Source organism: Platichthys flesus, chromosome 2, assembly GCF_949316205.1.
Source record: "Platichthys flesus chromosome 2, fPlaFle2.1, whole genome shotgun sequence".
NCBI classification, from domain to species: Eukaryota; Metazoa; Chordata; class Actinopteri; order Pleuronectiformes; family Pleuronectidae; genus Platichthys; species Platichthys flesus.
The window spans coordinates 29498770-29515907 of record NC_084946.1 but is presented as its reverse complement, the minus strand read 5'-3'; the positions used below and the strand labels follow the sequence as shown (position 1 = coordinate 29515907).

At 47.7% G+C, this 17138-nt stretch overlaps 1 protein-coding gene across 1 annotated transcript; it reads right to left on the bottom strand.

Moving 5' to 3' along the window:
- Positions 1-363: 363 nt before the first annotated feature.
- On the bottom strand, positions 364-16765 carry pik3c2b (phosphatidylinositol-4-phosphate 3-kinase, catalytic subunit type 2 beta). The gene is made up of 33 exons (XM_062409596.1): positions 16638-16765; positions 14192-15016; positions 13995-14095; positions 13676-13836; positions 13359-13479; positions 12925-13036; positions 12706-12785; positions 12513-12576; positions 12243-12389; positions 12124-12157; positions 11769-11964; positions 10717-10839; positions 10465-10632; positions 7148-7262; positions 6880-7022; positions 6593-6781; positions 6415-6508; positions 6210-6304; positions 5878-6058; positions 5637-5744; positions 5209-5301; positions 4996-5125; positions 4018-4154; positions 3717-3886; positions 3479-3635; positions 3014-3123; positions 2733-2925; positions 2521-2642; positions 2290-2407; positions 2101-2176; positions 1894-2000; positions 1484-1612; positions 364-1222 (listed from the first exon to the last, which is right to left on the bottom strand). Exons 2-33 carry the CDS (start codon positions 14966-14968, stop codon positions 1031-1033), a joined length of 4743 nt encoding a protein of 1580 aa, XP_062265580.1. The 5' UTR covers positions 14969-15016; positions 16638-16765; the 3' UTR covers positions 364-1030.
- Positions 16766-17138: the final 373 nt, after the last annotated feature.

The window sequence follows — 17138 nt, the reverse complement described above, 5'->3', positions numbered from 1 at the left end:
CACCTCCCTCCACCACCCCACCTCACTCCCTCACTCCACCACCCCATCTCACTCCCTCACTCCACCACCCCACCTCACTCAACCTCACTCCACCACCCCACCTCACTCAACCTCACTCCACCACCCCACCTCACTCCACGTCACTCCACCTCACTCAATCACTCCACCTCCCTCCACCACCCCACCTCACTCCCTCCCTCTACCACCCCATCTCACTCCCTCACTCCACCACCCCACCTCACTCCCTCACTCCACCTCACTCCACCTCACTCCACCTCACTCCACCACCCCACCTCACTCCCCCACTCCACCACCCCACCTCACTCCCTCACTCCACCACCCCACCTCACCCCCTCACCCCCTCACTCCTCACTCCTCACTCCCATTGGGCTCCAGCTGCTTCCTGTCAGTTTCTGCGTTTGGACCAAAGCTTCACAAAGTGTCAGTGTGAGTTTGTGCGACAGAGGAAACGTGGATTTCTTTGTGTTGAAGTGTTGTTGTTGTTTCTTGTGATGAAGACTTTCTTCTTCTGCAGTAGTTTATAAAAAGTGACGCAGCGTCATGGTCCCTGAGGATAGACCTCATACATTTCCTCGCAGTGTGACGACTGACACGTATTTGAGTTTTTACTTCTGAATGAGCTGTTTTCACATCTACTTCAGTGTGTCTGTGTGTGTGTGTGTGTTTCTGTGTGATGTGTTTCTGTGTGTGTTCACGTGTAGTGAGTCTTTGAACTTTTAATTATTTAAGTAAAATGTATGTTTGTGTGTTTCAAGTGCAAAAGATGAATTTTTATTGATGTTAAATTAAAACATCAGAAGAATCTGAGTGTTTGCAGGTTTCCATGTGAACAGCGATGATGTCATTGAAGTGACCTCACACAGAGGATCAGCCACAAGGCTTTTACTTTGAAAGGATTTTCCCACTTTACTCAGTCATCCTCATGAGGATAAACACCTTTCTTCTTCTTCTTCTTCTTCTTCTTCTTCTTCTTCTTCTTCGCTTGCTTTAAATCCCTGTTTCCTGTCGGTCAGTGGGCGGAGTCAGAGGTGGCGGTGCTGAGGCGGTGCCAGTCGACCCAGTGCTGACCTGGGACCAGCTTCTTCAGAGGAATGAAGGTCTCACCCAGCAGCGTGTTGTCCCAGAACGCTCCGTCACCCAGAACCCGCAGGTGGATCACCCGCTGGTCCAGGTCGCCGTGAGGGATCCGCTCGTACACCAGCTGAGAGGGAGGAGCTACGATCAACCAACCAATCACATTCATCGTCACAACTAAACTCGGCTTTGAGACTGTTTCAGTGTGTGTTTGTGTCGCTCTGTGTTGTGTGTTGCTTTGTGTTAGTGTGCGTTATTGTTACTGTGTGTTTGTGTTGCTCTGTTAGTTTGCATTTGTTTTGCTCTGTGTTAGTGTTTGTTTGTGTTACTGTGTGTGTGACGGCTGTGTAAAGATCAGATTAACGAGAGTCACATGACCAGACTGTACCATCTCATTGTAGGTGGGGTTACAGGTGCGTCGAGCCGCCTTTGTCTTCCTCTTACTGGTTTTCTGAGGGTCAGGGAGGAGGTAGAGTTTCACGTACGGGTCAGGGTCTGTCCCGTCCTGAAGAGGCTGCTGCACACAGACACACACACCTCAGTGTTGAGCTGAACTCATACTATCAAAAACATGTGCACAACACATTCATGTCTGAATACACACACACACACACACACACACACACACACACACACACACACACACACACACACACACACACACACACACACACACACACACACACACACACACACACACACACACACACACACACACACACACACACACACACACACACACACACACACACACACACACACACACACACACACACACACACACACACACACACTGACCAGTCCTCGTATGTGCATGACCATGATGAACAGTTTGTCATTCTTGTAGGAGATGGAGAGTTTGACTTCCCCCAGGTCTTTCTCTGAGGCCGGAGACCAAGACAACTCTGTATAAACAAAATACACAATACAGACACACACAGTAACACACCAAATACAAAAACAGAGTCTATGTCTTCACACGCGTGTGTGTGTACCTGCACAAACCTGCTGGTTTGCTGGTTGTTGTTCCTGGTCTCTCGTCTCTCGGCAGTGGGTGGAAGAAAGTGTAGACCAGCTCACACTGTAACACACACACACATACACACACACACACACACACACACACACACACACACACAGTTAGTGATGAATCACATTATACAGACTCAACCCTCCTGGCCTGGCGGCTCTGACCTGGGCGACCTCTGGAGCGGCGTGGATCAGGTGCCAGACGTAACCGTTCAACTCGTCTTTCCTCCTGTCGGCCATCGCCTCACCTCTGGACCGACCAATCACAAACCGGTTTGGGAAACTGTGGGCGGGGCGAAGAGGAGACGTGATGTCACTCAAAGTGACATCATGAGGAAACATTGTAGGAATAACACGTGTGAGTGTGTGTTTGTGTTAGTGTGTGGTTGTGTGTACCTGGGCAGTCTGGATGAAGGGAACATGAGTCTCATTTTACTGTGAAGCTCATAGAACTCCTCAAACGACCTCTGAACCAGCTGAGCTTCCTGTCCCTCCCGCTCCACCTTCACCACGAAGGCCTGAATCACACACAGACACACACGTTTGTGTTTTTAAGACCCTGTGCTGAATGTCACCATCTCACTGGTGTGTGGTTTCAGTGGACTCACGTAGCCCTTGCTGGAGCGGACATGGCGGCAGACGAACAGGTTCCTGATGACGCCGCCGCTCTTCAGCGTCTGAACCTTCGGAGCAAACGACAGCGTGAGACGTTCCTCCGGCGAGGTGAACTTCATCTGAGCCAGGTTGTGGATGAAGAAGTTGAGTTTGGTGGCGACGCTGCCGAGACTCGACTCAATCAACCTGACCGGGTCGGGGGGGTGTAAAACACGGTTCAATGACTAAAGAGTGTAGAACTTTGTCCAGATAATAAATGGACGCGTGTCCTCACCTGGTGAAGTACATGGTGGCGTCGGCCTCAGACTCGTGAGGCCTCAGGGCGTCGTGCACGTACTTCAGGTCCTCCAGGTCAGACAGCTCTGGAATCCCACAGGACAACATCTGTGGAGATGAACATGTATTTAAAACCAACACTTTGAACCTTCACACGTGGTTTTAGGTCCAATCCCATTTCACCCCTTCCCCTTCGTTTTGCTCTTTCACGTGTATTGGAGGGGGGGGGGGGGGGGGGGGGGGTCAAGGCTCTCTACCATTGGTCACATATTGCCGGACTCCGGTCCAAATCCAGACCGCGACTCTCCAGTCGGTGATGCTCCAGCTTCTGGCTGCAGCCTGTACCTGAGAGGTTCCCCTGGCCCCCCCCCCCCCCCCGAGGGGTGAAACGGGATTGGGCCACAGAATGGGGGGGGGAAGGGTCCTCACAACGACAGAGAGACCAGTGTGTGTGTGCACCCACCAGGCCCAGCAGGTTGAGGAACAGGTGTGTGTGTTTCCGGATCACGTTGTACGCCTCACAGCACAGATCCACAAAGTCGTGGAAGCGACTGGACGGTTTGTCTCCTCCATTGATGACGTACGCCATGTCGGAGGTGAAGACGAAGGGGGCGCGGTCTCTGCAAAAGTCACATGACCCACATCATCAACTCGTCCAGACTAAAGGGACGTTCTCCCGGCAGTGCGAGTCGGCCTCTCACCGTTTGATGTTTCCGAACATCTGCGCGTGTCCCAGGAACTTCCCGAAGTCGATGTGGAACATGTGGCCGCTGGTCTTCAGCATGATGTTGTCATTGTGGCGGTCGCAGATTCCCAGGATGTAGGTGGCCACACAGCAGCCGGCACACGAGTAGATGAAGTTCTCCACGGCCTGGACACACACCAAGGAACAGACTCAGGAAGCCAGTGCAAACAGGAAGTAACAGCTGTATCCACCTGGAGCATGGTTTCCTGCTGCTGGTCATGGTGTGGACCAATCAGCTGACACCTCAGGTGTGTTACCTTGTCGTACTCCTCGTCAGTGGGGTTGTGTTTCAGGAGCCAGTCGGCCAGAGGTCGGTCTTTAAAGGATCCAGTGACTCCATGTTCCACCTGGATCTTCCTCAGAGTGTCAGCCTGAGGAATCATCTCCACCATACCTGAGGAGACGTAACACACACCTGAGGACACGTAACACACACCTGAGGACACGTAACACACACCTGAGGAATCATCTCCACCATACCTGAGGACACGTAACACACACCTGAGGACACGTAACACACACCTGAGGACACGTAACACACACCTGAGGAATCATCTCCACCATACCTGAGGACACGTAACACACACCTGAGGACACGTAACACACACCTGAGGAATCATCTCCACCATACCTGAGGACACGTAACACACACCTGAGGACACGTAACACACACCTGAGGACATGTAACACACACCTGAGGACACGTAACACACACCTGAGGACACGTAACACACACCTGAGGACATGTAACACACACCTGAGGACACGTAACACACACCTGAGGACATGTAACACACACCTGAGGACATGTAACACACACCTGTCCATCACACCTGAGGACATGTAACACACACCTGAGGACATGTAACACACACCTGAGGACACGTAACACACACCTGTCCATCACACCTGAGGACACGTAACACACACACCTGAGGACACGTAACACACACCTGTCCATCACACCTGAGGACATGTAACACACACCTGAGGACATGTAACACACACCTGTCCATCACACCTGAGGACATGTAACCCACACCTGTCCATCACACCTGAGGACATGTAACCCACACCTGAGGACACGTAACCCACACCTGTCCATCACACCTGAGGACATGTAACACACACCTGAGGACATGTAACACACACCTGTCCATCACACCTGAGGACATGTAACCCACACCTGTCCATCACACCTGAGGACATGTAACCCACACCTGGAGGGAGCTCACCTCGTCCTCGGCCAGTGGAGAAACATTTGAAGATGACCATCCTCATGTCCAGACCCTCCTGGATCCAGATCTTGTTCATGATGCGGATCATCTGCAGTGTCAGCATGTCCTGTCTCAGGTCGTCTCCTGACTGGACAGAGAGGTCAGAGGCCAACGTTGATTAAAGACAACACCCGGTATGACGATGGCGGTCCTGGTAGGAGGACAACAAACCTTGAAGATGACGTTGATGTTGTCTCCCAGAGTGTCCAGATTATGGAAGGACAGTTTGAGAGGGACAGCGTTGGAGTTGAAGAAGGAACAGGACTGGAAGAGACAGAAGAAGAACCACACCCCTGAAACCAAGTGATCGACTCTGACAACAGAGGTCACCTCAGGTTAAAGGTCAACCCCCCCCCCCTTCTCTGTGATTGGTCGACGGGTGAGGCACTAATCAGATGAGTAAGATCCATTAAAGTAGTGTTTGATAAACTGTCCCAGATTTAATGTCAAGTGTGAAACATCTCTGCTCTTTTTACAGCTTTGAATCAGTTGGACTCATGTGTCCATGACAGCTGAACTGCTTCCTGCTCCGAGGACACGCCCCCTTTAGGCTTTAATAACACCGGACCCGAGCAGGTGAGTTCCGTGAGGTCGTGTACCTGGATGTTGATTCCTGTGACGAGCAGCGCCGGGTTCAGAGGAAGTCTGCAGCTGCTGTTTATGGAAAAGAACTGCTTCATCTCGTCCAGAGCGTCTCTGAGGACGGACTGGGGACACACACACAATAATCAGTTCATTTCATTTTGTTGGAGAAAGCAAGTGAATTCAAATCTTGTCTTCACGAGCACATGTCTCCAGAATCATCGCCCAGTCGTGAGTTCACGTCTGCGTCCTCCTCACCTGTCTGCTGGACGGCGCGGCGTCTCGGACCTTGTGAGACACCTTGGTGAGGATGGAGACGAGCCAGCACTGACGGTCGAACTCGTCCCGGAGACCTCGGCCCACGCAGCAGAGCAGAGCGGCCAGTAGGTGCTGATAGCGAGCACTGAACTGACTGTCCTGCAGGTTGTCCTTCAGCAGCCTGACACGGAGACACGTCTGAATCAGTCATTCTCAGGGATGTTTACTCTGCAGCCAATCAGAAAGCTTTCTGTAGTTTGAACTCCCTCCCGTGATGATAAATTCTAACAGTTAGCGAGAGTGTCTCATGGGACATCAGGACGCTGACTCACCAGAAAAGGTAGTGAGCAATGCGAATGTCCCCGATGGCTCGTCTCAGGAGGAATCGAACCAGAGAGCTGTCCAGGTAACACTCGTACTTCAGAGCCTGAGAGAGAGACAGAGACGGGTCAGTCCTTCCCCTGTCCCTGATCAGTCCAGAGACGACCACATCAATGAAGACACTCTGGATCATCTGGCTTCCTGTCATCATGTTACCTGGACTAGTTGAGGCAGGAAGTCCAGCAGCTCTGGGTCTGAGATGGAGTCCATCCACTGGACGGCCGTCCTCCTCAGCTCCTGGTCCGAGAACCTGAAACACACACCATGATGTCACATGATGATGTCCATCAGGTGCTTGGACAGGGACAGGTGAGTTGAGCGAGGGGACGCTTACGAGGGGTGGAGGAGTCCGAGGGCGTCCAGGTGACCCAGGCAGGCCCACTGTCTCAGCAGGGCGTAGATGTCCGGCAGACAGGCCCACTCCCAGCAGGGGGCGCTGGCCAGAACCAGAGGCAGAGCTGCACTCTCAGACTGACAGAAGGCCTTCTTCTCCCACAGGAGACGCTTGTCCTCCGCCGTCAACCTGCACAGGTACGACACACACAGGTATGACACACACAGGTATGAGGCACACAGGGTACACATGTGTTGTGTATCTGTGTCTGAGTGTGTGTGGCTAACCAGAAGACGGCCTTCTTGTGAAGGACGTCCTGCAGCTGGATCTGACTGATGGTGTCCAATCTGGAGAAGGGGTACTGAGGACAGAAGTCTGCAGGAGGAGGAGTAGTGAAGTGGACCTCGAAGGACGAGGTGGGAAAGTCCACCTGAGACACAAAGACAGACGAACACACCCCGGTCAGATTGATGTTCAACTTTAACTCTGTATAGTCTCATTCCCCCTGAGCTCCAGCAGAGGGCGCTCTGCCTTAGAACTGTGTGTGTGTGTCACCTGCACGATCACACTGTCTGGTTGGCTGAAGTTTGGTGAACTCGTCCGAGCATTTCCATTCCTCCCCGGGGTCGAAGGCCACAGACCCAGTAACTTCCTGCCACATGTCAGGACACTGCAAACACACACACACACACACACACACACACACACACACACACACACACACACACACACACACACACACACACACACACACACACACACACACACACACACACACACACACACACACACACACACACACACACACACACACAGTCAGCTGGGGCGCACTTTGTGTGTGTTTGGTGTTTAGACCTGGTTTTAGAATCAGAAGCTGGACTCAGGATGACACAGCTAGCTTAGCTTAGCATAGGAGTGGACACAGGAGGAAACAGAAGAATATCAGAATAGGTCTCTGTGTGCATCGGACCTGTGGGGGGGGGGGGGTAATGTAAGGTAATGTAACGTAATGTAATGTGCTGTAATGTAATGTAACGTAACGTAATGTAATGTAATGTGCTGTAATGTAATGTGCTGTAATGTAATGTAATGTAATGTAATGTGCTGTAATGTAATGTAACGTAACGTAACGTAATGTAATGTGCTGTAATGTAATGTAACGTAATGTAATGTGCTGTAATGTAATGTAATGTAATGTGCTGTAATGTAATGTAACGTAACGTAATGTGCTGTAATGTATTGTAATGTGCTGTAATGTAATGTAACGTAATGTAATGTGCTGTAATGTAATGTAATGTAATGTGCTGTAATGTAATGTAACGTAACGTAATGTGCTGTAATGTAATGTAACGTAATGTAATGTAATGTGCTGTAACGTAATGTAATGTGCTGTAATGTAATGTAACGTAATGTAATGTGCTGTAACATAACGTAATGTAACGTGCTGTAATGTAATGTAACGTAACGTAATGTGCTGTAATGTAATGTAATGTGCTGTAATGTAATGTTCTGTAATGTAATGTAACGTAACGTAATGTAATGTGCTGTAATGTAATGTAATGTAATGTTCTGTAATGTAATGTAACGTAATGTAATGTGCTGTAATGTAATGTAACGTAACGTAATGTAATGTGCTGTAATGTAATGTAATGTAATGTTCTGTAATGTAATGTAACGTAATGTAATGTGCTGTAATGTAATGTAATGTGCTGTAATGTAATGTAATGTAATGTTCTGTAATGTAATGTAATGTAATGTAATGTGCTGTAATGTAATGTAACGTAACGTAATGTAATGTGCTGTAATGTAATGTAATGTAACGTAACGTAACGTAATGTAATGTAATGTAAAGTTAAGTAATGTAATGTAATGTGCTGTAATGTAATGTAATGTAACGTAATGTAATGTAATGTAACGTAACGTAATGTAAAGTAATGTAATGTAATGTAATGTAAAGTTAAGTAATGTAATGTAATGTAATGTAACGTAACGTAATGTAAAGTAATGTAATGTAACGTAATGTAATGTAATGTAATGTGCTGTAATGTAATGTAATGTAACGTAATGTAATGTGCTGTAATGTAATGTAATGTAATGTAACGTAATGTAATGTAATGTAATGTAATGTAATGTGCTGTCATGTAATGTAACGTAACGTAATGTAATGTGCTGTAATGTAATGTAATGTAATGTAACGTAATGTAACGTAACGTAACGTAATGTAATGTAATGTAATGTAATGTAACGTAATGTAACGTAACGTAACGTAACGTAATGTAATGTAATGTAATGTAATGTAAAGTAAAGTAATGTAATGTGCTGTAATGTAATGTAATGTAATGTAACGTAATGTAATGTAATGTAATGTAATGTAACGTAATGTAACGTAACGTAACGTAATGTAATGTAATGTAAAGTAAAGTAATGTGCTGTAATGTAATGTAATGTAACGTAATGTAATGTAACGTAACGTAACGTAATGTAATGTAATGTAATGTAATGTAATGTAAAGTAAAGTAATGTAATGTAATGTGCTGTAATGTAATGTAACGTAATGTAACGTAACGTAACGTAACGTAACGTAATGTAATGTGCTGTAATGTAATGTAACGTAATGTAATGTGCTGTAATGTAATGTAATGTAATGTAATGTGCTGTAATGTAATGTAACGTAACGTAATGTGCTGTAATGTATTGTAACGTAATGTAATGTGCTGTAACGTAATGTAATGTGCTGTAATGTAATGTAACGTAACGTAATGTGCTGTAATGTAATGTAACGTAATGTAATGTAATGTAATGTGCTGTAACGTAATGTAATGTGCTGTAATGTAATGTAACGTAACGTTATGTAATGTAATGTAATGTAATGTAATCTGCTGTAATGTAATGTAACGTAACGTAATGTGCTGTAATGTAATGTAACGTAATGTAATGTAATGTAATGTGCTGTAACGTAATGTAATGTGCTGTAATGTAATGTAACGTAACGTAATGTAATGCGCTGTAATGTAACGTAACGTAATGTAATGTGCTGTAATGTAATGTAACGTAATGTAATGTGCTGTAACATAACGTAATGTAACGTGCTGTAATGTAATGTAACGTAACGTAATGTGCTGTAATGTAATGTAATGTGCTGTAATGTAATGTAATGTAATGTGCTGTAATGTAATGTAACGTAACGTAATGTAATGTGCTGTAATGTAATGTAATGTGCTGTAATGTAATGTAATGTAATGTTCTGTAATGTAATGTAATGTGCTGTAATGTAATGTAATGTTCTGTAATGTAATGTAACGTAATGTAATGTGCTGTAATGTAATGTAATGTGCTGTAACGTAATGTAATGTAATGTGCTGTAATGTAATGTAACGTAACGTAATGTAATGTGCTGTAATGTAATGTAATGTGCTGTAATGTAATGTAATGTAATGTTCTGTAATGTAATGTAATGTAATGTAATGTGCTGTAATGTAATGTAACGTAACGTAATGTAATGTGCTGTAATGTAATGTAATGTAATGTAACGTAACGTAACGTAACGTAATGTAATGTAATGTAATGTAAAGTTAAGTAATGTAATGTAATGTGCTGTAATGTAACGTAACGTAACGTAATGTAATGTAATGTAAAGTAAAGTAATGTGCTGTAATGTAATGTAATGTAATGTAACGTAATGTAACGTAACGTAACGTAATGTAATGTAATGTGCTGTAATGTAATGTAATGTAATGTAACGTAATGTAATGTAATGTAATGTAACGTAATGTAACGTAACGTAACGTAATGTAATGTAATGTAATGTAAAGTAAAGTAAAGTAATGTAATGTGCTGGGTAGCATCATCTGTGTGAGCATCACGTGACTCACTGTCTGAAGTTGAACAGCGGCATGGTGACCCAACCAAGCGCCTCGATGCTGCACCGCTGCTTGCCCTTGTCCTCCGCTCCTACAGGGGGCGGCAGAGAGCTGGCAAACAGTGTGACCGTCAGCTGAGACTCCCGAGGCAGCTGGTTGACCTGCACCGGGAAGCACACCCTGCAGGGGGCAGTGTTTCAAATGAAATCTAGACATCACAGGTGAAGCTCAGGTGAAGCTCAGGTGGAGCAGGATGGTACGTACCTCTGGTCCCACACCACCAGGTGGAACAGGTACTTGCTGACCGACTGTTTGCTGGTGTGCTGTGGTGCACAGAGCTCCACCCCTCCATGAGTCACAGAGCAGGACAGGAAGAAACCCTCGTAACTGACCAATCAGAGAGCAAGACAGGAACATGATGTCATGATGAGGTCACACATTTAGCTGAAAAATTGTCTGTGCTTTTACTACAGGACTCATATTCTGATCATGTTTGACACCGTGTTGGCCTCCAGGGGGCACTGTGGTCCCGCCCAGTGTCTGCCCCAACGTCTGTAAGTCTCTGAAACTGAGACTAGGTCTGCACGATATTAGGAACTCATACAATATGTGATAACCTGGTTGAATATCATGTTGACGATATAACTTGCAATCAATACAAATATTTACAGTTTAGTATACAGTGTTTTTCTGCTTTGGTTCCGGGGCCGACACCAGGAGCCACGCCCGGCTCCACCTACAGGAGTAATTCAGGTCTTTTCATACAAACAGTTTATAATTTACTGCTCCTCTCTGTGTCTTTCAATCTGAGCTCTGCAGCAACAGCATCAAACCAAACTGAGCAACACAAGCTTACACAGTGAGAACCAATGCTCTCAATATGTTTATTTTATTATCTAGTGTTGTGCGTCCCATATGACGAAGGCGTGTGTTTTGCTGACTGACAGGTGTCGGGCAAAGCAGTTGGACCTGCCTCTTCTCAGAGGTCAAAGATCAGCCTTTGTTAAATAAAGCCCTGTCCCAGTGTGTGGTTGGGGGGGTGGGGGAGGGGCAGACAGCTGAATCATCAGTGCATTTGTTCTCACTGAGGCTGTGAAGACCACTGCAGCCTCCAGGGGGCGCACACAGGACTCAGTCCATTTAGGCCTGTCCTCACTTTCAATGGGTTGTTTGGAGTTAAGACTTGGTTTAAGAGTTAGAATTAGGTTTAGCTTAGATATTTAGCTTTGAGGGTGAATGTTAGGGTAAGGTGCTAGTGAAAGTATGATGCTAATGTATGTCCATGCTAAGATAGAAGTGTGTGTGTGTGTGTGTACCTGGCGGCCCAGGTGATGGGGATCCTATGGGCAGCGTACACGTTGAAGGACAGCACGTTGGTGACGAGGCCGGCCTCCTGCACCGGCGCTGTGCAGCTCTGACTCTGCGGCGTTGTGTGGAAGTTGGCGTTAAAGGTGCTGCAGTACAGCTCCACCAGATCCAAGATGGCTGCCGTCAACTTCTCCACGACTTTCTCTGTGAACCGAGATCAGGACGCACACTGAGTCAGAGCAGGAACTCCTTCCATGATTTGAGTTGATGATGAGAGGAATAATGCTGCTGCCATACGACACATACAGTACACCTGACAACAGGATGTGACATGAGCCTTTCACATGCCATCTGTGCACATACCTCTGTTCTCTCTGATGGCGAGCACTGATGCATCCTGGGAGGACAGACATAGGAATCAGACGGTCAGAGTGAGCTTCAGGAAACACAGACAGTGTCCAGACGCTGTGGCCCTCTCTCACCTTGAGGACTTTGGGCTGCAGGCGACAGGGGCATGCTGGGAGCTGGTTGAGGGCAGAGGTCACATCGGGCGTTTCCACGGCTGCTAATGAGCTGCAGAGCGCCTTCACTGATTGGACAAGGCGCTCGACGTGCAGCGGAAGCTCCGCCTACAGAAAAGAGCATATACGAAGACAAAGTTAAACTTAAATTGAGGAAGAGACTGAAGACGTGTGAAGTTCCCTTTACAGAACAGGTGTGTGGTAGTGTGTGTGTCTGTGTGTGTGCGTTACCTCTGACAGAAGGAAGGACTCGGCTTCGTTGTGAAACGTGTCGAGCAGAAGAGTCAGAGCCTCCCTGAACAGAACACGACACATTAACGTCTCATCAAATCAATCTCCATGTAATTATTAGATAATCATCTCGTCCAGCTTGCAGAGTTTGACCAATCAGACTGGTGTATTAGGACAGAGCCCCGCCCCTCACCTGGTGACGGTCTGTTTGATTGGACGCTCCTGCAGCAGGATGCTGTGGTTCATGCTGGACACCGTCTTATCATCGTCTTTCTGTCAATCAAAGGTTCAAACTGTAAACGAGACAATTCTTCTCCAAACCAGACTTACCATCTGTAAACAGTGTGTGTGTGTGTGTGTGTGTGTGTGTGTGTGTGTGTGTGTGTGTGTGTGTGTGTGTGTATGTTCAGACCGTGCGGGACAGCTCAGTGTTCACAGCTGATCTCTTAATGAGACACAGTTGGACATCCCAGTCGAACTTTAGACACTGATGAACAAACTCAACACTGGCAAGAGTCTGTGAGCTGAGAGAGAGGGAGAGAGAGAGAGGGAGAGAGAGAAAGAGAGAGAGAGAAAGAGAGAGAGACAGACAGAGAGAGAGACAGACAGACAGACAGAGAGAGACAGGGAGACAGAGAGACAAAGAATATAAGTCTGTTGACTCGTTTGAGACTGTAGATGAAAAGACAAACATCTTCTGAAGGAAGCGGATATTAAAAGTTATTGTTTCACTGTAGGAAACACACACTCATGCGCTCACACACACAATGTACACAATCTGCATCCTGTTTACACCACATGACGTGTTTGTTATAAAAAGACAAAAAGTCTCAGTGAGGTTCTCACTTGTTGAAGAACTCGTCGTGTCCACAGACTTTCAGCAGGTAGTCGTCCACGTCCATGTGGTCCAGGTCGTCCTGAGCATAACACAGAGTCTGATAGATGAGCAGGTCCACAGCGGACGAACCTCAGAGACAGAGAGACAGACAGGTTGTTGATTTATAAGTGTCACATGAGAACTGATCACAGAAACATTCACCGTCTTGTTTTTATTACGTTTCAATTAACTTTCTGACACAAGTTTCTTCCTGTCCACATTATGGACTTTTATTTTGAAGGTTCATCGGTTCTGACTGGACCAATGAAAACACAGCGCGTCTCACCATCGCAGGTAAAGGTGAGTGGCTCTCTGAAGTGCTCGGTGATGATGGTGACCTTTACACTGACCCCCAGACCCTGATGGAGCTCCTCCTCGCCCACAGAGGGCGACCACACGAAGCCGGAGTTCTTCGCCCTGTCGCTGTGCGGATACGCCGAACGTAGGCTGGAGACACACAGACAGACATCCTGTGAGACACGTGGCGCTGTGGTGAAGTGACAGCGGGACTCAAGCAGCTGGTGGGTTTCACCTGTCGCTCCATCAGAGTAGCTGGTTATGAACAGTTTCTATGACATCATCAGAAAGTGCGTCAGATGACTCACACGTCGAGCATGTGACAGAACGCCGCCACCTCCTCGTCTCTGTCCTCCGACACCTGGAACAGCTCATATCCAAACCCATTCATCCTGGAGCCCAGAGACACCTGTCAATCACACAATCAGAAGACAGACCACAGCAGCCAATCAGGAGACAGATTACCGAGCGCAGCCGACCAATCAGAGGACAGACAGGTTCTTACCGGGTCGGCAGAAACTCGCCGCTGGTTCTTGTTGCTCTTGGCGACAGGTACATACGTCCTGGGTGGCACTTGAGGGGGGAGGGTCTTACTCCGAGCCACAGGCTTCCCTGATTGGTCCCCATTGGCCCTCCGCCCCCGGGGCCTGTTCTCGTTCAGTTTTGACAGCGAGTCGTTGATGATGTCATAGTTCACCTCTCCTGACGTGACCTTGGGCTGATCCACGTCAGGCGTGAACAGGTTGACGTCTCGGGGGGTGGTCGACCCTCGGGGGGGGAGGAAGGGGTTCTCTGACCCTGAAGGCAGGGGGAGGGGGTTTCTAGGTGGGATGGCGGGGGGTAAATCATCAGGAAGCGAGGGGAAGCCTTTAGGAGGAAGTCCTGAACCAGATCCATGGGACTCGTCCAGGCTGGATCCTGATTGGTCGCTGAGCTTGTTGACCTCTGACCCCTCCAAGATGTACAGTGGCTCTTTGATGAGGCCTCCCTGAGGAGGGGGGGCCCGGGCTGGGACCGACTGTGGAGACTGGGACCGTCCTAGATGGTGGAGGGAGGGGTCAGATCCAGAGCCGACCCCTCCTGTGGGGGCGGGGCGGGGGTTGGGGGTCTCAGACCGGGTCTGACCTGGGCTTCCAGATCCAGCCCCGGTGCCGCTCTTGTCCTGCTTGAGCCTGGAGAGGGCGTCATACTCCATCTGCAGCGCCTCGGCCAGGACCAGCTCCTTCTGACTGAGGCCCAGAGCGTCCAGGCAGCCCCACCCCCCCTCGCCGCTCGCTGACATCACGCCACGTCAGGAGGAGACACAGGGAGGACACATGGAGCTGATGAGCTGAAGACACAGAGACAGAGACCTCATCAAGACGTCATGTGATCCATCACAACAACCAATCAGAGTTTGAAACTCATCAACGGAAAAACGTTATGATGACACACGACCAGAAGGAAACTATGATCCTGGTCCACAACTTTCACAACAACATTCACAACAACCTGCACAACAACATGCACAACAACATGCACAACAACATGCACAACAACATGCACAACAACATGCACAACATTCACAACAACATGCACAACAACCCGCACAACAACATGCACAACAACATGCACAACAACATGCACAACATTCACAACAACATTCACAACAACATGCACAACAACATGCACAACAACCTGCACAACAACCTGCACAACAACATGCACAACAACATGCACAACAACATGCACAACAACATGCACAACAACATGCACAACAACTTTCACAACAACATTCACAACAACCTGCACAACAACATGCACAACAACATTCACAACAACATTCACAACAACTTTCATTCACAACAACATTCACAACAACCTGCACAACAACATTCACAACAACATGCACAACATTCACAACAACATGCACAACAACATTCACAACAGCATTCACAACAACATTCACAACAACATTCACCACAACATTCACAACAACATTCACCACAACATGCACAACATTCACAACAACATGCACAACAACATTCACAACAACATTCACAACAACATGCACAACAACATGCACAACATTCACAACAACATGCACAACAACATTCACAACAACATTCCCAACAGCATTCACAACAAAATGCACAACAACATTCACCACAACATTCACCACAACATTCACAACAGCATTCACAACAACATTCACAACAACATTCACCACAACATTCACCACAACATTCACCACAACATTCACCACAACATTCACACCAACATGCACAACATGTACAACAACATGCACACCTTCCTCAAATGAAAGTTGTGTAGTTCATATGAATCTTGACACAAACAAAACGAAAGTTGTGTTTTCAGTTTTTCTACGAAGCTCGTTCGCTTGTGATCGGCTGTATCACCATGGTAACCTCGCTGAACAGCTGACCTGCTCCAGGTGATAAGAGATACAACAGCATCAAAGCTCCGCCCCCCCCCCCCCACACACACACACCCACACAGGGTTAATGCTCACAGTCATAACAGAATATAACTGATCAAATTAATAATCATTCAATCAGAGTGAGCGTCACGTGACGCACCTTGCGACAGGTGTGTGACGTCATATGTTCAAGTCACTGCACGTGTCGACTGTATCATGTTGTTGTTGTTGCTGTTGACTTGGTGGATGTTTACATTTTGTTGGGGGGGTGAGACTGGTGAGTGACGTCATCAAAGAAAATGAAACACACCTGTTTTAAAAACACTTGACAAAGGGACCTGACCTCTGACCTCTGAGGCCGAACTGACCGGAAGTGTGACCCGCCCCCCCCCCCGTCGGGCACCAGGCACCGGCTCAGCCGAACGCGCAGACTCGTGAATGGGCTTTGGTTTGGACAGGACCGAGCTGAGCCCAGAGACCGGCCCCGCACCCGCCCTGTGTCCGGGCGGAGTTCGCCCCCGCCGGGTCTTACCTGACTGGCTCTACGGTCTCCGGCGGCGGGCGGCGGGAGCCATTTTAAATCTTCACTTTGCTGCACAAATCTCACGGATGTCGTCACTGTCGGTCCCCGGTCACTGAGTCCGGACTCACGGGCAGGCGGCGGGTTCCGCTCCGGGCGGAAACCGTCACGTCCAGGCGGGGGAAGCGGCTCAGCGGCTCCGCTCTGTCGGTGCCTGGTACCGGGGAAACAAAGCGGCCGCGGGGCGGTGAAGCTCGGGAGGATGTGGAGCTCCAGCCCGGTCCCTCAACACCGAGACCTGCGTCACTCCACCGGAAACACTCACACAGCTTCCGGTCAGCACAAGTAAAAGGTTCACAACCTGAACATGGTCCAGACTTCATACAGGAAGTCAGGAACATGTTTTACGTATGATCTCGTTAATTTATGATGTCATGAACATATTTAAATAAATTGTGATGAGTATATTAAATAAACTACGTCATGAACATTTTTCATATATGATGTAATTAA

Coding starts and splice junctions, on each gene's coding strand:
- pik3c2b (XM_062409596.1), bottom strand. CDS start 14,968: ATGTCAGCGAGCGGCGAGGGGGGGTGGGGCTGCCTGGACGCTCTGGGC. Junction 11,965..12,123: donor CGCCATCAGAGAGAACAGAG/GTATGTGCACAG, acceptor CTCGGTTCACAG/AGAAAGTCGTGGAGAAGTTG. Junction 2,926..3,013: donor GCCACCATGTACTTCACCAG/GTGAGGACACGC, acceptor CGACCCGGTCAG/GTTGATTGAGTCGAGTCTCG.